Below are 16,783 nucleotides of genomic sequence, written 5' to 3'. Positions count from 1 at the left end.
TTGTAGGCAGAGCCCAGCCCCATGGTGGCAGCAGCGGGAAAACCCAGCTCAGACCCTGGCGGGATGTTGGGTCACCTGGCCCTGTCCTTGAGCAATCAGGGCTGTTGATTTGGGGGAGTAAGAGTATGTGTGAACTGCAGTTCCTCTGGACCCTGGGATGGATGGACTTAGGGGTCGGGCTTGGAGGGGGGCTGCAGCTCCTTCCTGCCCCACTCCCCAGCTCTCTGTGCCCTGCTGGCCTCAAGCCTGGAGTGCTGCCCCCTTTTCCCCATATTGCTTGCTCGCTTGAAAACTGAAGCCTGGGAGTTCCCGTTGTGGTGCAGTGGAAACAAATCCGAGTAAGAACCATGAGGTTGTGGGTTCAATCCCTGGCCTCGATCAGTGGCTTAAGGATCTGGCGTTGCCGTGAGTTGTGTAGGTCGCAGATGCCGCTCAGATCCTGTGTTGCTGTGGCTGTGGTGTAGACTGGCAGCTGTAGCTCTGATTTGACCCCTAGCCTGGGAACTTCCATATGCCTTGGGTGTGACCTTAAAAAGCCAAAAATAAGTAAATAAATAAAAATAAAACTGAAGCCTGGGATTCCCCCCCGCCCTCCCGTGATGACGCCTCTGCCTCAGCCCAGAAAGTAAGGCCTTCTTGAGTATTTTAGTGTGCTTTTTAAAAATCAGGGTGACACATATTGTTGGTATCTCGAGTACAAGCAGAACAGGGCCCTGGGCAGGAAGTGGCTGCTCCCTCCGTGTGCTCTGCACTCCAAATCAGCTTCAGGTACAACAGCTCCTACAGCTTGCTAAGGCCTGCACCTTCCTTCTGCTAAAGGTACATGGTGGGAGGAGCAGGGGAACTGATGCAGAAAAAAAGAGCTCGAACTGGCGAGAGAGGATTCATTAAATAAGTGCTTACCTGATAGAATGCTGTGTGGCCATCTTCTGAGCTCTTTATTTACAGACATTTTAAGGACAGGAGAAGTTCTTCCAAAATACCATGGGATCCCTGTTTGGGGAGAGTGGAGAACTTAGATGCATGTGGGGAGAAAACATCTGGAAGGGTGGGACTGAATGCTCTCAGATGTTAGCAGTGTGGTAGCTGTGAGTGGCGTGAGGTAGTTGGTGATTTCATTTTTTCTGTACTTTCTGTTTCTTTCAATGACAATAAGAAAACTGTCCATATTATTAAGAGAGATGTTTATCAAGGGGTAATTACTTGTATGGGTTTCCCAGCTGGAGAAGGCAGGTTCCCTAATGGAAGAGGGAGGAGTCAGCAGCCATGATGGTTGGAATGTGCTGTGTCCACCAGAGGGCGCCAGGTGCACGGAGCACAGAGCCCCTTAGCATCCCTTAGATGGCCTCTCAGGGCACTTGGCAGGTAATAGGTGTGCTGGGAGAAGGGGTGGAGGCCCAGGGCTAGTATGTGGCCTGGCTGCTTAAAATGACATCCCTAGAAAATAAGCAAGAGGCTTCCCAAGTCTCCTAGCTCCTCGCAGTCCTGACAGTCTGCCTGGTCACAAAGCCCACAAATACCCAGTTCCAGGTATTTTTAGTAATTGGTCCATCTGGCTCCGCATCTCACGTGTCTGAAAACAGCTTCTGTCATCTTGCTTTTCCCTCAGATGCTTCTGACGAGCAGAACTCACAGTCCTCGATGGAAAACTCGATGAACAGTTCAGAGCAAGTAGAACGGCAGCCATCTGGAGATGCAGGTCTGGCTGCAGAGACATCCACAATCTCTCAGGTACCTTGATCAAGGTCTCAGAGGGGCAGCCAGATCTGCCAGGAGCCTGTTGGGGTGTCGGGGGTACAGTGAAAGGTGTTTTGTTGTTCTCTTGTTTTTCCTTTGGATGACCAGACCTGCCCCGTATTCGTTGAGCAGGATTCGTGATCATCCTTATGTTTCCAGCGCTGGTCCTTGGGGCCAGGGGAAGGACAAGACAGGGTCCTCTGCCTCAGCCTCAGCTTCATCAGTTTGTTGATTCGGGTACACAAAAGCATCGCCTGGTCTCAGAGACCCCAAGTCAATTTCCCTGAGAGCTGGGAGTCTGGGTCTTCAGAATCCTGCATGCTGGATGCTCCATCCTTTGGAATTTTGCAACTGACCACACTCTCCCTACTTGGACCCCTTTCTGGGTCATCACTGATTTTGAGGATCTAGTCTGAATCAGACAGTACAGATGCAGGTGGCCAGGTGGCCAGGAGCGAATGTCCTCAGTTCAAATCCCAGATCCTTCCCTTGGCATATATAATAGCCTTAGTATTTCCAACTGCCAAATTGGGATCCCGGATCTTGTCTTGGGACCAGGGTGCCCACAAGAGGAGAAAGTGTGGGTAACATACCTGACAGAGTGCTGGTCATGGAGGTCCCCCAGGGCTGCCTCAGCCTCCACTGCGATTTTTTTTTTTTTGGTCTTTTTGCCTTTTCTTGGGCCACTCCAGCAGCATATGGAGGTTCCCAGGCTAGGGGTCTAATCGGAGCTGTTGCTGCTGGCCTACACCACAGCCACAGCAACTTGGGATCCAAGCCATATCTGCAAGCTACACCTCACCTCATGGCAACGCCAGATCCTTAACCCACTGAGCGAGGCCAGGGATCGAACCCGCAACCTCATGGTTCCTAGTCGGATTTGTTAACCACTGAGCCATGACAGGAACTCCCTCCACTGTGATTTTTTGCCATGTGTCCCCTGTGCTCGTCTAAGAGGACTGGGGTCTGAGAGGTTTCAAAACATCAACTCATAAAACACTCTTCACTTGGCTGAGTATTTTCATACCTGGGGAGAAACTGATAACCAGTAGCAGCAGAAAGAAAGGAAAAGGCTAGGTCTAAACTCTGTGGAGGCTTCAAGCAGGCCTTCCCCAAGGGGGAGTGCCTCTTAGACTTTAACATCTCTAGACCCTTGGATCTGCTGCCCCTTCTTGTCCTACAGAAAGTCCTCCTTCAGAAGCTCAGAGACATGGCGAAAGATGTGTTTTCAGTGGTAGGAAATCAGCAACCTGAGTTGGTGGAAAGTGTTAAATAGGAGTCCCCTGGTGGCCTAGTGGTTAAGGATTCGCCATTGTCATTGCTGTGGGGTGGGTTTGCTCCCATGCGCAGGAACTTCTGCATGCCACAGGCATGGCCAAAGAAAGAAAGAAGGAAGGAAGGGAGGGAAGGGGAAGGGTTAAGTAAATCTGGGGTCATGGATAAAACAGTCTGGTGTGCACCTTTAATTTTTTATTGTTATTATTATTATTTTTGTTGTTTTGCTTTTTAGGGCCACACCCGCAGCATATGGAGGTTCCCAGGCTAGGGGTCTAATCGGAGCTGTTGCTGCCGGCCTATACCACAGCCACAGCAATGCAGGATCCGAGCCGCATCTGCGACCTACGCCACAGCTCACACCCGATCCTTAACCCACTGAGCGAGGTCAGGGATTGAACGCGAAACCTCATAGTTACTAGTCAGATTCGTGTCCACTGCGCCACAATGGGAACTCCTGGTGTGCAGTTTTTTTATGCAAGGTATTACGTTTAGAATGGATAAGCAGTGAGGTCCTGTACAACACAGGGAACCACATCCAATCTCTTGGGATAGAACATGCTGAAAGATAGTATAAGAAAAAGAATGTATGTATGACTGGGTCACTGCTAAACGGCAGAAATTGGCACAACACTGTAAATCAACTATACTTAAAAATTTTTTTTAGTAACAATAAAATTTTTTAAACTAAAAATGAGAGTGGGAGCTCCCATTGTGGCTCAGTGGTTGATGAATCTGACTAGCATCTATGAAGATGCAGGTTTGATCCCTGGCCTTGCTCGGTGGGTTAAGGATCTGGCGTTACCATGAGGTGAGATGTAGCTTGCAGATATGGCTTGGATCCCAAGTTGCTGTGGCTGTGGTGTAGGCCAGGAGCTACAGCTCCAATTCAACCCCTAGCCTGGGAACCTCCATATGCCGCAGGTGCAGCCCTAAAAAGCAAAAAACACGTAAAAAAGAAAAACACAGCACAAATCAAGGCCTCATGTAGGGTTGGTAAAAATCCAGATGTTACTGTGGTGTCCTGGCCCCTTAAACTCAGTGGAGGGAGGATCAGCTTGAAACTTTGACGTTGGGCAAAGTCCAGGGGTCTTCCATTCTAACGTGCCTCCCACCTCCACTCCCATTTCTGGGGACCCAGACCTGAAGTGAGGCCTCTTTTACTATTTTCATGCATGCTTTAGTGACGCCACTTGTCTCCAGAGCTGATCGGTTTGTGAGCAAGAGGAAGTGTACATTGTATTAAAGCAGATAGCTTGGCATTGAAGTTTAGCCATTCCTGTCTAAAAAATTAAAAATGTTCCCATCTGCTTTCTCACCCTCTCCCACCACTTCCCTCCCTCACTCAGGACACTGCACCTGAACAGGATCCACCTTCCTCTCCTACTTTTTCCTGTGCTTTTGGACTGGGCTTTTTAAGGAAAAAGCAGAGGGAAGACAGAAGCAGCTGTCTGCCCCCTGCCATACCTGCTCTTGGCGTTTCCGGCAGGGAGGGGGGGGGTCTCTATTTATTGAGCACCCACTGTGTACAGGGCAGGCAGCCAGGTACTAGGGAGCCAGGGTGAGCCAGCAGACACAGCTCCTCCCCGCCTTGGTGGGGCTCGTGGTGGAGTCGGGGAGGCAGATACGAAGTCAGAAGTCAGAATCCAAGCCTCGTAGGATGATTGCAGAGAGGCCTAACGGGAGTGGAGCGCCCTCTGGAGGTGGCGTGGGCAGGGAAGAACTGGGTCAGAGCAGGAATTTGAGAGGCTGCAAGCTGGGGCTTTCTAGGTAGAGGGGAGCCAGAGGACAGGGAGGAAGATGGCAGGAGGAGAGGGGAGAGAGGCCTCCTCGGCCTGGTGAGGACCTGGGATTCTGTTCTGAGCTCAGCGGGATGGCATGGAGGGGGGGCACATTATACTCCCCATGTGCTTCTGTTTTGAGAAGATTGCTCTAGCCAGGCTGAAGGCTATGTGGGGGGGGGGGCAGCTGTGGAGCGGCACCACTCATTCAGACGTGAACTGGCGGCTCAGGTGCCGTCGTGGTGGCGGGCAGATGGGAGAGGTTGGGGGGCCGAGGTCCCTGGAGATGGAGCTGATGGAGCTTACCATGATGTTGAGCATGGAGCTCGGAGAGGAGGGGAGACTCCAGGAAGCCGTCAGGCTGTATTCCAGGCAGATGGTGGTGCCATCACCAGCCTTGGGAGCACTGATTAGGCCGGGTGAAGGCAGGAGCTGGGCTCGGGTGCTGGGTTAGGTGGGTGATTCCTGGGATGATGGAGTGCAAAAGCCAAGAGGGAGGCGGATGAGTGAGTGTTGAACCTTTTTTTTGAGTCATGGGACTCTTTGGGAATTTGGTGACAACTACAGACCCTTTCCTCAGAATAACTATACTTATGTGCCTACTACAACATGTTGAACGTCTGCCCCAGGGTCAGGTACTGTGCTGGGCCCCAGATGAGCAGTTGTCAACCTGACCAGGTTGGCCTCCAGCCTTCAAACATGGAGCTTGGAGAGGTAAACCTGGAGGTGTGCCTGTGACCCTCATAGTTAATGAGAGATTCCAAGACTGATCGTGGGTGGGCGAGGGCAGGGGGTGGGGCTGGGAAGACCCTGAGGGAACCAGTGTGGCAGGGACAGGTGGGGCCCGAGTGACACGAGCTTGGTGGACACAGAACGAGCTAGCTCCCATGGGTGTGAGGCGCCCCATGGGTCCATGAACTTTTTTGAGTCGACCTGAGGGCCACAGGGTCAGAATCACAGATGCCTGCTGTGAGGTCCTTCCTTGCTGACCCGCCACCTTCCGGCTGACCTGAATCTCTTTCCTGGGTCGTCAGTCTGTGTTTCTCTTTTCCTCTTCCCCTAAGGATTTGGAAGGAGTGCCACCCTCTAAAAAGATGAAACTGGACGCTTCGCAACAAAACTCCGAGGAGATGTAGAAGCCGAATTCAGTCCTCTGATCCACATCTCACGAGAGATGCATCAGCAGGCTTCATTCTCGAACAACCTCACCCGAACAGATCCCTGTCGGGTGTGAAGGGAACTACTAACTTTTCAAGTTTACCAAGTGCAAATCCAAGAAAACCAAGAACAGCGTAACTTCTCAGACACTGAAAGAACTCTCTGCTGTGAAGCAAAACACTCGAATCTTGAAGTGACTGTCCTGGGGAAGGCGGGGTCGACAGCTCAGGAGCGTCTGCACACTGTCTCTGAAGCCAAGATTACATTTGCGTTGCTGCTGTATTGTCCTCCCCTCCCCCCACCTCTCTATTTAACGATATAAGCTATTTGAGGGTGGTACTGATCAGGAATTCGCTTTTTCATCGGGGCTTTTCACTGTTCAACCGATTCCTTCCGCTTTCTTTTTTTGTGCCTTGTGCCCCTGAGGTGACCTCTGGCATGTTCTCCTGGTTGTTTTGCTTCTCCCCTTGCAAAGTGCCCTCTTGGTTCCATGAAGGCGGCCATTGCCCTGGTCCTTGCATCTCTCTCCTCCCTGCCCCAGGACTTCAGCAGGAGCGGACTAGGCAGGGAGAAGGAGAGCTTGAGGCCGCAGAAGAGCAGGACCTCCCCTGCCACCTGATTTCCAGGTGCAAGGGGGCTAAGGGGCATGCCCCGAGCTCCAGGTAGGGGCAACACCAGTCTCCAGGGTCCAAGGAGTCTCCGATGTCTGGGCACTATGCCCAAGCGCTTCCTCAGAGCATCTGAGGCTGGTGTTTCCAAGCCCTCAACAGCCCAGACAGAGGCACAGAGCCCTTTGATTGTTCTGGCACTTCCCCCCCTGTCCCCACCATACCGCCTTCTCCCACACTTCCGAAGACTGGATGGCTTCTGCTGCTGACTGCAGGATTGTCTCCTTAAGACGATAAAAGGGGCGGAGGAGCCTGGGAGCTGACGGCAGGAGTAGTTGGTGCTGAACTTTCATAGGACGTCGCTTGGATTTCAGATCCTCAGTGACCTGCTGCCCTCTGCCTCCCCAGCTCCACCCCGGCCCCACCCGCAGGGGAGGCAGGATTGCAGTCAGCCAGCCTGCTGGCTTCTCCGTAACGTTCCTGACTTTACGGATCACTTCTCATTCCCGGGATGCGCTGAAAGCCCCCACCGTGACGGGGCCTTGAAGGCCAGAAACGAGGCACCAAGGAACTGGAGAGCTTTGCGCTCCTCCAGGAAGGGGCCATCAGGTCCCCCTGCCCCCGCCCCGGAGTCAGCTTCCTCTCACTAAAATGGACGTGGCTTGGACGAACTGCCTAATTTTTTGGTTCTGAGGCCTGGTTTGCTCTTAATTCCTATCTGGACTCCTCAGACCTTAACCCTCCTCCTGAGCTTTCTTTACTGCACTGGAGTTCCAACTCCCTTTGAGGTGTATGGGGTGGGTGGAGGGAGGGTTCTGGGTTTTGTTGGTCGTTTTGTTTGTTTGTCTGTTCGTTTGTTTTGGGGTTTTTTTTTTTTTGGCTAATTGGTGCATATTCAGGTATCACCTTTCACGTGTGGATCTCTCTCCTGACCACCATGGGAAGTGTCTGCCAGATTCCATTTTCTAAGAGTTTCTGAGGGTGAGGCTCTTTTATTTTTATTTTTATTTTTTGAAGGGAGCCAATCTATTTCCTGCACTTCAAGAAGAATCAAAAATGTTCCTGAATTCTCAAATACCTCATGCAAAAATGTCTCCTGAAATAAGGGAAGAAAAACACACACAAACTTTGAAAAATCTTAATGTTGAAGTTAGCGATGCCGAAAGGTTTCTGTCTTAAAAAAAAAAAAAATCTTAGCAGTTTTGCCCCTCAGGCAGTCGGTTCTGTGGAGAACTGTGTTCTGCATTACCTCTCAGCGGATCTCAAGGCAGTTTACCTCCAGATCCCATACTTAGAGTTAACTCTTTTCTTTGCAGCAAAACTCCATTTGGATGAAAGATGAATTTGGATATTTATTTCCCCTTTTCTTTGGGAAATGAGAGGTTACAACCAGGACAGTGAATCTCGCACGCACACATGCGCGCACAGACACACGCGCATCCACGGAAACGCAGGGTCCTCTCTGGGCCGCCAAGGGGAGTCGACGCGGTTGAGAACGAATGCAGAGGACACCGAATCTGTCGTTCGTTTTTTCTCTGAAGTGCCTGAAGGTAGGAATGGGCCAGGGTTGGGGACTGATCGCCCCCCGCCTCCGCCACGGCCTCGTCAGTCAGCGCGCCAGCGGCCCCGCACCCGGTCCCCGCCAGCCAGGAAGGCCTTCCACGCGGGGTGATGAGACTGCAAAAATCCAGATGTGCTTCCTTCCCCGAAGCGGCCCGCTCCTCGGAGCCCCTCCTTCCCACCCCGTCCTGCACCCCTCGCCCTCCTTCCACCGCAGAATCTAAGACCTTTCAGCCGCAGCCGAGCCAGGGGCGGGGGAGCCTAAGCAAATGCCTTCTGCGGACACCGGGCCCCGCCGCCCAAAGGGCTCCCAGGGCAAACTCATTCCCCGACAAACTTGAACTTGGGGACGCTGCAGCTACACATTCCACAAAGTGCTGGCACTTACACCCATAACCCGAAGGCAGTAGACTGCCTCACAGGGTGGTGACCTCCCATTGCAAACGAAGTCATGGTTTGGAATGTTCGTTATCAGCCAAGGACCTGGTTAGAGGTATTCAGACCTTTTTTCACCGTTACCTAATTTTTGTTTCTCCTTTCGGTTTTGTTTTGTTTTGTTTTGGTGTGTTGTACAGCAGTATAATTTTTCACTTATTTATTCCATCAGTAGATATGGTTTGTACAATGTACAATGGTTCCATTTCAGAAAATAAAAAAAAAATTCAAATCGTGAACACCCTGTGGTTTTGTAGTATTAGCCTCAAGTGTGACATCCACTGGATGTTGAGACGGTCCCCCACCGGCTGCTCTGGACTCTGCTGCGTGGTTGTGCTGCTCTGACTTTGTACAGGACCTGCTCTCAGGAACTTTTGCCTCCCGCAGTCATGATAGCTGCTATCATTAAGCACCAGCTGGATGCTGTGGATGGGTGTCATCCCACCTTGTATGGACAGCCCCCTGCCCAAGTCGGTAACCAGTCAGAGCCCCAGGGTAAATAATAGCCACACACAGCCCCTCAGCCTGGGTCCTGGCCCAGGACACCAGTTTGCCATGTCCCTTACTTTGGGAGGTCCGTGGCCAGGACCCTGAGGGTTAGCTCACAGGTGACTTGCAACTTTATTTTGACTTGTCTTAACTTGAGGGCTAGTGACTCGTGGTCAGGCTGGAGCCAGAACCATCCCAGGGCCCCTCCACCCCACCCCCAGCAACACAGGCACTTCTCATCCTCTCAGCTCGGACTCCCTCCCCCAGCAGGACGTTTTTCTTGTGTCACTGTCCAGTTTCTCCCTCCTCTTGTCCATGAAACCTGGCGCTGCGTGAGCCGCCGCCAAGGAGGGCAGTGGGGGTGAGATGATTGTTCTAGCAAGGCCTGTGCCAAGTCTCTTGGAGTTGACCAACCTGGAGGCAAATGTTCTCTCCTTTTTGTTTTGTCTGACTCTCCTCCCCTCCTCCCTTTCCTTTTTAACATGTTCCAGTGTTTTTACCGGGATTGGTTGCTCAACGAAATAAAGTCCTGATATGGAAAGTTCAGCTTGACAAGACACAAATCATAGGGGCCTTGTTTACATAACAATAAAAAAGTGCCTTAGCGGGCACACTTTCACTCTTTCCTGGGCTCCCTGGAACTCCGTCTCTTTCAGCTCCCTGTCTGTCTGTGGAGCTGTCTGACTTCCTCTCATCTCCCTTCAAGGAGCAATCCTGCCCAAGAGCTGGAAATTTAGGCTCCACAGGCATTCATTGAGCACCATCTGTGTACTGGGCCCTAGACAGCAGTGATGCAGACTTGACCCTTTCTCTCTAGGCAGATAAGCGGGCACACTGGGGTGCCCAGCACACTTTGGAATTAGGGGAGAGCTACACTTTAATGGCAGAAGCCAGGGAGGCTCCTGGGATGGTGGCGGAAGTCCAGGCATGGGGCTAAGAAGCTGACTTCCTTGTAGACCCTCAGGAGTGGCTGGAGGTTTCTGAGCCAGGGCTGTGCTGGACTGGGGGTGGTGTTGCCAGTGAATGGCCTGGACTAGAAAAAGCCAGACTGGAGGTGGGGGGCTGGGCAACTATGGAACTGGACACTAGGTCAATCACGAGGCCAGGAGTTGGCAAGAGAGCCTCTGTGCCCCCAGGTGATGTGAAGGCAACTAGTACTGTAGCCAGGTGGGGTGGGGACAGGTTGGGAGGGAGGCAGGCAGAGAAAGCTCTGGTCCAGGGCCAAGTCTGGACCAAGACAGTGTCATATGAGTCCATGGCTGGGGAGGTCTGTTGTGGCTCAGCTGGTTAAGAACCTGACTAGTATCCATGGGGATGTGGGTTTGATCCCTGGCCTTGCTCAGTAGATTAGGATCTGGCATTGCCATGAGCTATGGCGTAGGTCTCAGATCAGCTCAGGTCTCACATTGCTGTGTCTGTGGTGTAGGCCTGCAGCTGCAGCTAAAATTCGACCCTCAGCCTGGGAACTTCCATATGCCACAGGTGCGGCCCTGAAAAGAAAAAAAGAAAGTAAATCCATGGCTGGGCCAAGGAGGGATTGTACTCTCTAAAGGCCAAGTCTGTACCTCCCTACCCCCTCCAATGAAGAATGCACATTTTCCTTTAGAGACTCATTGTAGACGCTGGCTGCTTTTGCCAACTGCATTCCCCTTTTCTTCCAATGGGGCCCTCCTTACCCGCTCTCAGTCCTGTGGGTGGTCATGTGATGCAGACCTTCCCCCTGGCAACAGCAGTTGGTTCAAGGGATGATCACATGACCCAAAGTCCAAAGTGGCCCAATGATAGTCAGCCCTGGGATTTTTGTGGGAACTGTTGGGAAAGGGTTCTGCTGGAGTTGGCTGGACATGTTCAGTGGAGCTGCTGGGGCCACCTTTCCTCCAAAGTGGGGAAAAGCCTGCCTGAGAATGAAGCCAGTGCAGAAGAGAGTTGAAAGATGGTGTATGCGAGCTTCCCAAGAGCAGCATCTGAGCACTTGGCCCTCACCAGCCCGGCCAGCCCTCCTCCTGAACTTTTCAGTTCATGAGCCAATAAATGCCCATGATAGTTTAGGTCAGTTTTCACTGGGTCTTTCCCCCTCTGAGTCCCCATCCCTCCATCCAAGAGCTTAGAGTATCTCCTGGATAAATCCAGAAGGAAGGATGGTTGCCAAGATGGTAGCTCTGACTCCTAAATGGGTATCATTCTTTTGGAGGGAATGTCTCTCTCCAAATTTTTCCCTTTTAGTGCTCCCATGTGAAAGGATTGGAAGTTTCACAGCTGAGGACAAGGAGATAGACAGAGGCTAACGTCCATGTTGGACTTCGAAAGCAACCTCTCCTATAATCTTCAGAGCTCCAGCACTCCAGAGCTGTGTGACCTCAGGTAAGTATCTTAACCTCTCTGAGCCCCGGTTCCGCATCTGTAAAATGGAAAGAATAATAGTGCCCACTGAGATTGTTGTAAGGATTAATACATGCAAATTAATGAATACATGTAAAGTGCTCCCGACAAGCCCTGGCACATAGTAAATCTCAATAAATGTTAGCTGCTGTTAATAGTACTATTGTAGCTATCTTCAAGCACATGTAGACTCTAGAAATCCAGCTGCTTGAAAATGAAGCCCTGGCAAAGGCAGAATTGCCCACCCGCAGCCGCTTTGGCCTTGCCCTTGGAGTTTCTCTTTGCTCTCTGAACACTCACCTCTTCCCCCATAACTCGTGATTGATAGAAGTTATCCACACAGCACACCCCAGGTGATCCTTAGCCTGAGTTGTGCCCATTCCTGGCTGAGGGAAGGGCTTGAGCCCAGGGCTGGAGATTTGACAACATTCCCGTGTGCCACGGGCCTGGCTGCTCTAAAACAGGCCCATGCAGGGAGCTTCAGGGCCTGGGTCTCAGAGGAACAGCTCACTGAGGACTGATTTTTCCAGTCTCTCATTCACCATTGTCCTCTCTCCACTTTCGGGGGAAAGGCCTCTGGGAGGCAAGGGCCAGGATGCAGTGCCAGGCCTATGGGTCGTGTCTCCCTCTGGGATACCCCTGGGATACTGGTGCCCACGAATGCAATGGGTGACTCGGAGTCAGGGGCTTTCTCTCTTGGGCAGAAGTAATCTGCTTTTGCATCAAAGAGTCTCAAGAGACTCTTAGATCCCTCTCTGTTCTCCCTTAGGACTCTCTCAGTTATGAGCTCATTTGACCTCCTGGCCACCCTGAATGGTAGTTTAGAGCAGGGATCAGCCTCCCCATTATACAGATGGGAAAACTGAGGCCAGGGACCTGACTGAACAGGGTCCTGCAGGGACTCAGTGAAGGAGGCTTTGGAACCCAGCCTGTCTTCCACTGGACCAGGGCTCAGCAGCTCTGGCCTGCCAGCTATTTTTGTGTATAAAGTTTTATTGGCACACAGCCATGCTCATTCCCTGACACATTGTCCCTGACTGATTTCACCATACAAGAGCAGAATTGAGTAGGTGCTACAGAGATGGGCTTGAAAAATCAAAAATATTTATCATCTGGCCCTTTACAGAAGTTCACCAATCTTTGCACTTGCCCACATTTCTTGCTGAAACACCATGTAGTTGAAAGAATATGATAATAATGATATTGATGGGAATAATAATAATAATTACCTACTATATGCCAGGCACCATGGAAGACTTTTCTGAATCTTTTTTTTTGGCCACACCCACAGCATGCGGAAGTTCCTGGGCCAGGGATCAAATCCTTAACCCACTGAACCACCAGGGAACTTCAAGACTTTTCTGAATTTTTTATTGACTACACCAGCACCTGGATCAAGAAACAGAATATTACTACCCACCCCCTGAAGTCCCCCTCCTCCCTTCCAGTCACTACCCCTCCACGGGTAATCACTCCCCTGACACCTCTCTGCGCTAATGCTTTCTAAACCTTAAAGTTTCCTGAATTTTATACCCATAGAATTACACAGAATGTGCTCTTTTGTGCCTGGCTTCTTTCACTCAACGTGATATTTGTGAGATTCATCTATTGTTGTGTGTCATTGGAGTCCCTCATTCTCATGGCTGGAGAATATTTGGGGGGGCTGGGGGAGACACAACATTCTCCCACTGTTGGGCATTTGGTCTGTTTCCAGTTTCCATGGAGTATTGTGAATATGCAAGATACTGGTCCTCTTTTCACCCAGCCTTCAACCCCTAGAGGGAGACCAATTAGTCTCATTGGACAGATGTGAAGACTGAGTTTAGAGACCATTGTGCCCTCGAGATGACACGGCAGGTAGGAAAAGACCTTGGCGCAGGTGTCCTTGCTGGCTCTCTGGCTCCCTCCTTAGATTCTGGCTTGAATTCCCGCTGTGCCTACAGACTATATTACCCTATTTATATGAAATTTCTAGAAAAAGTAAAACTATGAAGACAGGGAAGTAGAGGCTGGGTTGTCTGGGGCTGGGAGAAAGGATTGACCTCAGAGAGGCTGGAGGGAATGACTTGGGGCAACTGGATTGTGGAAATAATTATGCAGTTGTGTGAGCTCATTAAAGCTTATTGAATGGTACACTTAAAATTTGTGAATTTTATGGGATGTAAATTACACTTCAGTAAAACTCAGACAAAAAAGGAGTTCTCATTATAGCTCAGTAGGTTACAAACCTGGCTAGTATCCATGAGGACGCAGGTTTGATCCTTGGCCTCACCCAGTGGGTTAAGGGTGTGGCATTGCCATGAGCTGTGATGTAGGTAGCAGAAGAAGTTGGATCCTGCGTTGTTGTGGCTGTGGTGTAGATGGGCAGCTGCAGCTCCGATTCAACCCCTAGCCTGGGAACTTCCATATGCTGCAGGTGGGGCCCTAAAAAGCGCCCCCCCCCTAAAAAATTCCCAAACCCAGGGCATCTATGCTTCACCCCCAACCCTATACCTGAATCACTCTCAGAGGTGTGAGACTGGCTGTGCAGACTGTTTGGAGTTGTTCAGCCATGGAACAATTCTGGCTCTCCACCAGCCAAGGCACTCCCTGCAAAGGCCTGGGGGTCTCCCTGGCTAGAGGTGACAGCCGAAGCCATCAGGATCCTGTCTGGCTTTGCCCTAATCTGACCTGCTGCCCGGCGGGGGGCCAGAGAGCCACGCGCATCGGATGCACCGGCCCCAAACTATTTCTCTGAGTAGTCCCCAGAGATGGCAGCTGCCTTTCAGTTTCTGTGCTTGTTTATTTTCAAAGGGACGTTGCCAGACCGCTAGGCCACCCCTGCCCTTTTCATGGTTTGTTTTATGCAAGAGACTTCAGGAAGAAAGAGAGGAGGTAGGGTGACCTGAAACCAGTTATTCTGCCAGCAAGGAACAGCAATAGGCCCCAGCTGTTAGTTTGGAGGGATGTGTGGGACCAGGATGTCCCCTTGCCCCCAACCCCCAGAACACTGGGAATCCTGATAGTGCTAATAATCATGCCAGTATTCAACCACGGACACTGGACACTGGAATAGCTGGACATCCACATGCAAAAGGAACGGACCTCAGCCCATACCTTACCCCTTATCACAAAATTCACTCCAAATGGATCATAGACCAAAATGTCACTCTAAAAACTCTAGAGGAGGAGTTCCTGTCGCGGCTCAGCACAAGTGAATCTGACTAGCATCCATGAAGACCCAGTTTCGATCCTTGGCCTTGCTCAGTGGGTTAAGGATCCGGCATTGCTGTGAGCTGTGGTGTAGGTTGCAGATGTGGCTCAGCTCTGGCGTGGCTGTGGCTGTGGCTGTGGTGTAGGCCGGCAGCTGCAGCTTCAATTTGACCCCTAGTCTGGGAACCTCCATATACCCCTTTTTAGGGTTTGGCCCTAAAAAAGAAAAAATAAAAAAAAAATTAAAACTCTAGAGGAAAACACAGAAGAAGATCTTTGTGACCTTCAATTAGGCACACCTTTTTTAGACATGGCATCAAAGCACCTACTCCAAAAGAAAGAATTGATAAATTGGATTTCATCAAAATTTAAAACTTAATGCTCTGCTAAAGACACAGTTAAGAGAATGAATAAACCATAGCCTGGCAGATAATCTTTGCAAAACACTGACCAGATAAAAGACTTGTATTTAGACTGTGTGAAGAATTCTCAAAACTCAACGATAAGAAAGCAAACCACCCCCGCCAACCCCAGGGGAAAAAAAAAACTAGCGAAAAATTTGCATAGACAACGCATCAAAGAAGATATACGGAAGGCATACGAGCACATAAAAGATGCTGAACATCATTAATTATTAAGGAAGCACAAATTAAAACCACAAAAAGATACCATTAGCCTCCCTCTAGAAGAGCTAAGAAGGCCAGAATCCCAGGTGGTGGTGAAGGTGCCGAGCAGCTAGAACTCTCCACTGCCGGTGGGAAGCTAAAGTGGTACAGCCATTTGGAAAATCGTTTGGCAGATCCTTACAAAGTTAAGCCTAAACTTACCTGGCAACTTGGCCACCCCTCTCCTAGCTTGCAGTGAATGTTTACAGTGGCCGCGTTCGTCATCACCCAAAACTGGAAACACCTAGAATGGCCTTCCACTGGTGAGTGACTCGAACAAACTGTAGAATAGTCATAAAATGAGCTCAGCAATCAGGGGGGATGAACTACAGATACCCTTGGGAATAGGGAAGCAACTCAGGCTAAGGGAAAGAAGCCAGACTCAAGGCTGCCTACTCAGTGACTCCATTGAGATGACATTCTGGAGAGGGCCAAACAAGAGGGTCAAGAAGCAGGCCAGTGGTTGCCAGGGGCTGGACGGGAGACAGGGGTTGATTGCAAAGGGATGAGAAGAAATTTGTGTGTGAGAGTGTTGGAACTAGTCCACATCTAGACTGTGGTGGTGATTGCATGACTGTCGGTCAAAATTCGTGGAATTGGACACTAAAGAGAGAGAACATTATATGAATTAGACCCCAACAAAGAAAATAGTAATAGGCAACATAGCACCACCTACTATGTGCCAGGCATTCTGGGAGCACTTTACATATATTCACTCAGTCCTCACAACACAAGAAAGTGGGTCTTTGGTTTTTTTGTTTTTGTTTTCTCTTTTCGGCTGTGGCTGTAGCACAGGAAAATTTCCCAAGTCAGGGATCAAACCTGTACCACACTAGTGACCACAGCCACAGCAGAGACAATGCCAGATCCTTAAATCCACTCTGCCAAGTCAGGGATTAAACCCTTTCCTCTGTAGCAAACCAAGTTGCTGCAGTCGGATTCTTAACCCACTGCACCACAGTGGAAACTCCTGAGATAGGTATTAATTATCTCCAAATTGTGAAAGTTTTGTCCCCAGAGCTCTCTCACACTCTTAATTTCCTTCCCCTTTGGTCTGATCCCTAGTGTCCTCTTCCTTCTTTAAGCTCATCTCCCATGGATGTCTTCTCCCACAGCCACGGCAGGAAAAGTTTCCACCTAACCTATTCCACTGAGGGGCCCACAGCTAGTAATAAGGTTTAGGAAAACTCTCTAACTCGAATGCCTACAGGCACCAGGCAGGTAATATAAATAAACAAAACATATCAAGGCAATAGGGAGTGGTGGGGATTTTAGAAAACTGGAGAGCACATACTGTGTCTAAAGGGTATTGTCGTACATTAGCTCTGGTTTCTAGTGTGTGGAAATAATATGAGCCCAGTGTTTTCTGATAGTTCAAGAAAATCCTGACACTCTCATGTTTATATAAAATGTCATGATTTTTAAAATGTTAGCAAATAAGTCAAATTTTCAAAAAACTGTATGTTTTTGGAGTTTCCGTCGTGGCGCAGTGGTTAACGAATCC

At 50.2% G+C, this 16,783-nt stretch overlaps 1 protein-coding gene and 1 long non-coding RNA gene across 2 annotated transcripts in view; both read left to right on the top strand.

Moving 5' to 3' along the window:
- Positions 1-6,287, top strand: part of BCL7A (BAF chromatin remodeling complex subunit BCL7A) — a 31,612-nt gene extending 25,325 nt beyond the window's left edge. Inside the window, exons 5-6 of the mRNA XM_047760972.1 lie at positions 1,610-1,731; positions 5,858-6,287. Coding sequence (XP_047616928.1) covers positions 1,610-1,731; positions 5,858-5,929 — 194 coding nt within the window. The 3' untranslated portion in view covers positions 5,930-6,287. The remainder of the gene's footprint in view (positions 1-1,609; positions 1,732-5,857) is intronic.
- Positions 6,288-7,433: 1,146 nt separating this feature from the next.
- Positions 7,434-8,793, top strand: LOC125116062 (uncharacterized). Its single transcript, XR_007132244.1, has 2 exons — positions 7,434-7,540; positions 7,876-8,793. It is a non-coding gene; the product is annotated as an uncharacterized LOC125116062 (long non-coding RNA).
- The last annotated feature ends 7,990 nt before the right edge of the window (positions 8,794-16,783 follow it).

This window comes from Phacochoerus africanus, chromosome 15, assembly GCF_016906955.1.
Source record: "Phacochoerus africanus isolate WHEZ1 chromosome 15, ROS_Pafr_v1, whole genome shotgun sequence".
Classification (NCBI taxonomy): domain Eukaryota; kingdom Metazoa; phylum Chordata; class Mammalia; order Artiodactyla; family Suidae; genus Phacochoerus; species Phacochoerus africanus.
Note: the sequence above shows the minus strand (reverse complement) of the source record. Positions and strands in the feature narration are given on the sequence as shown.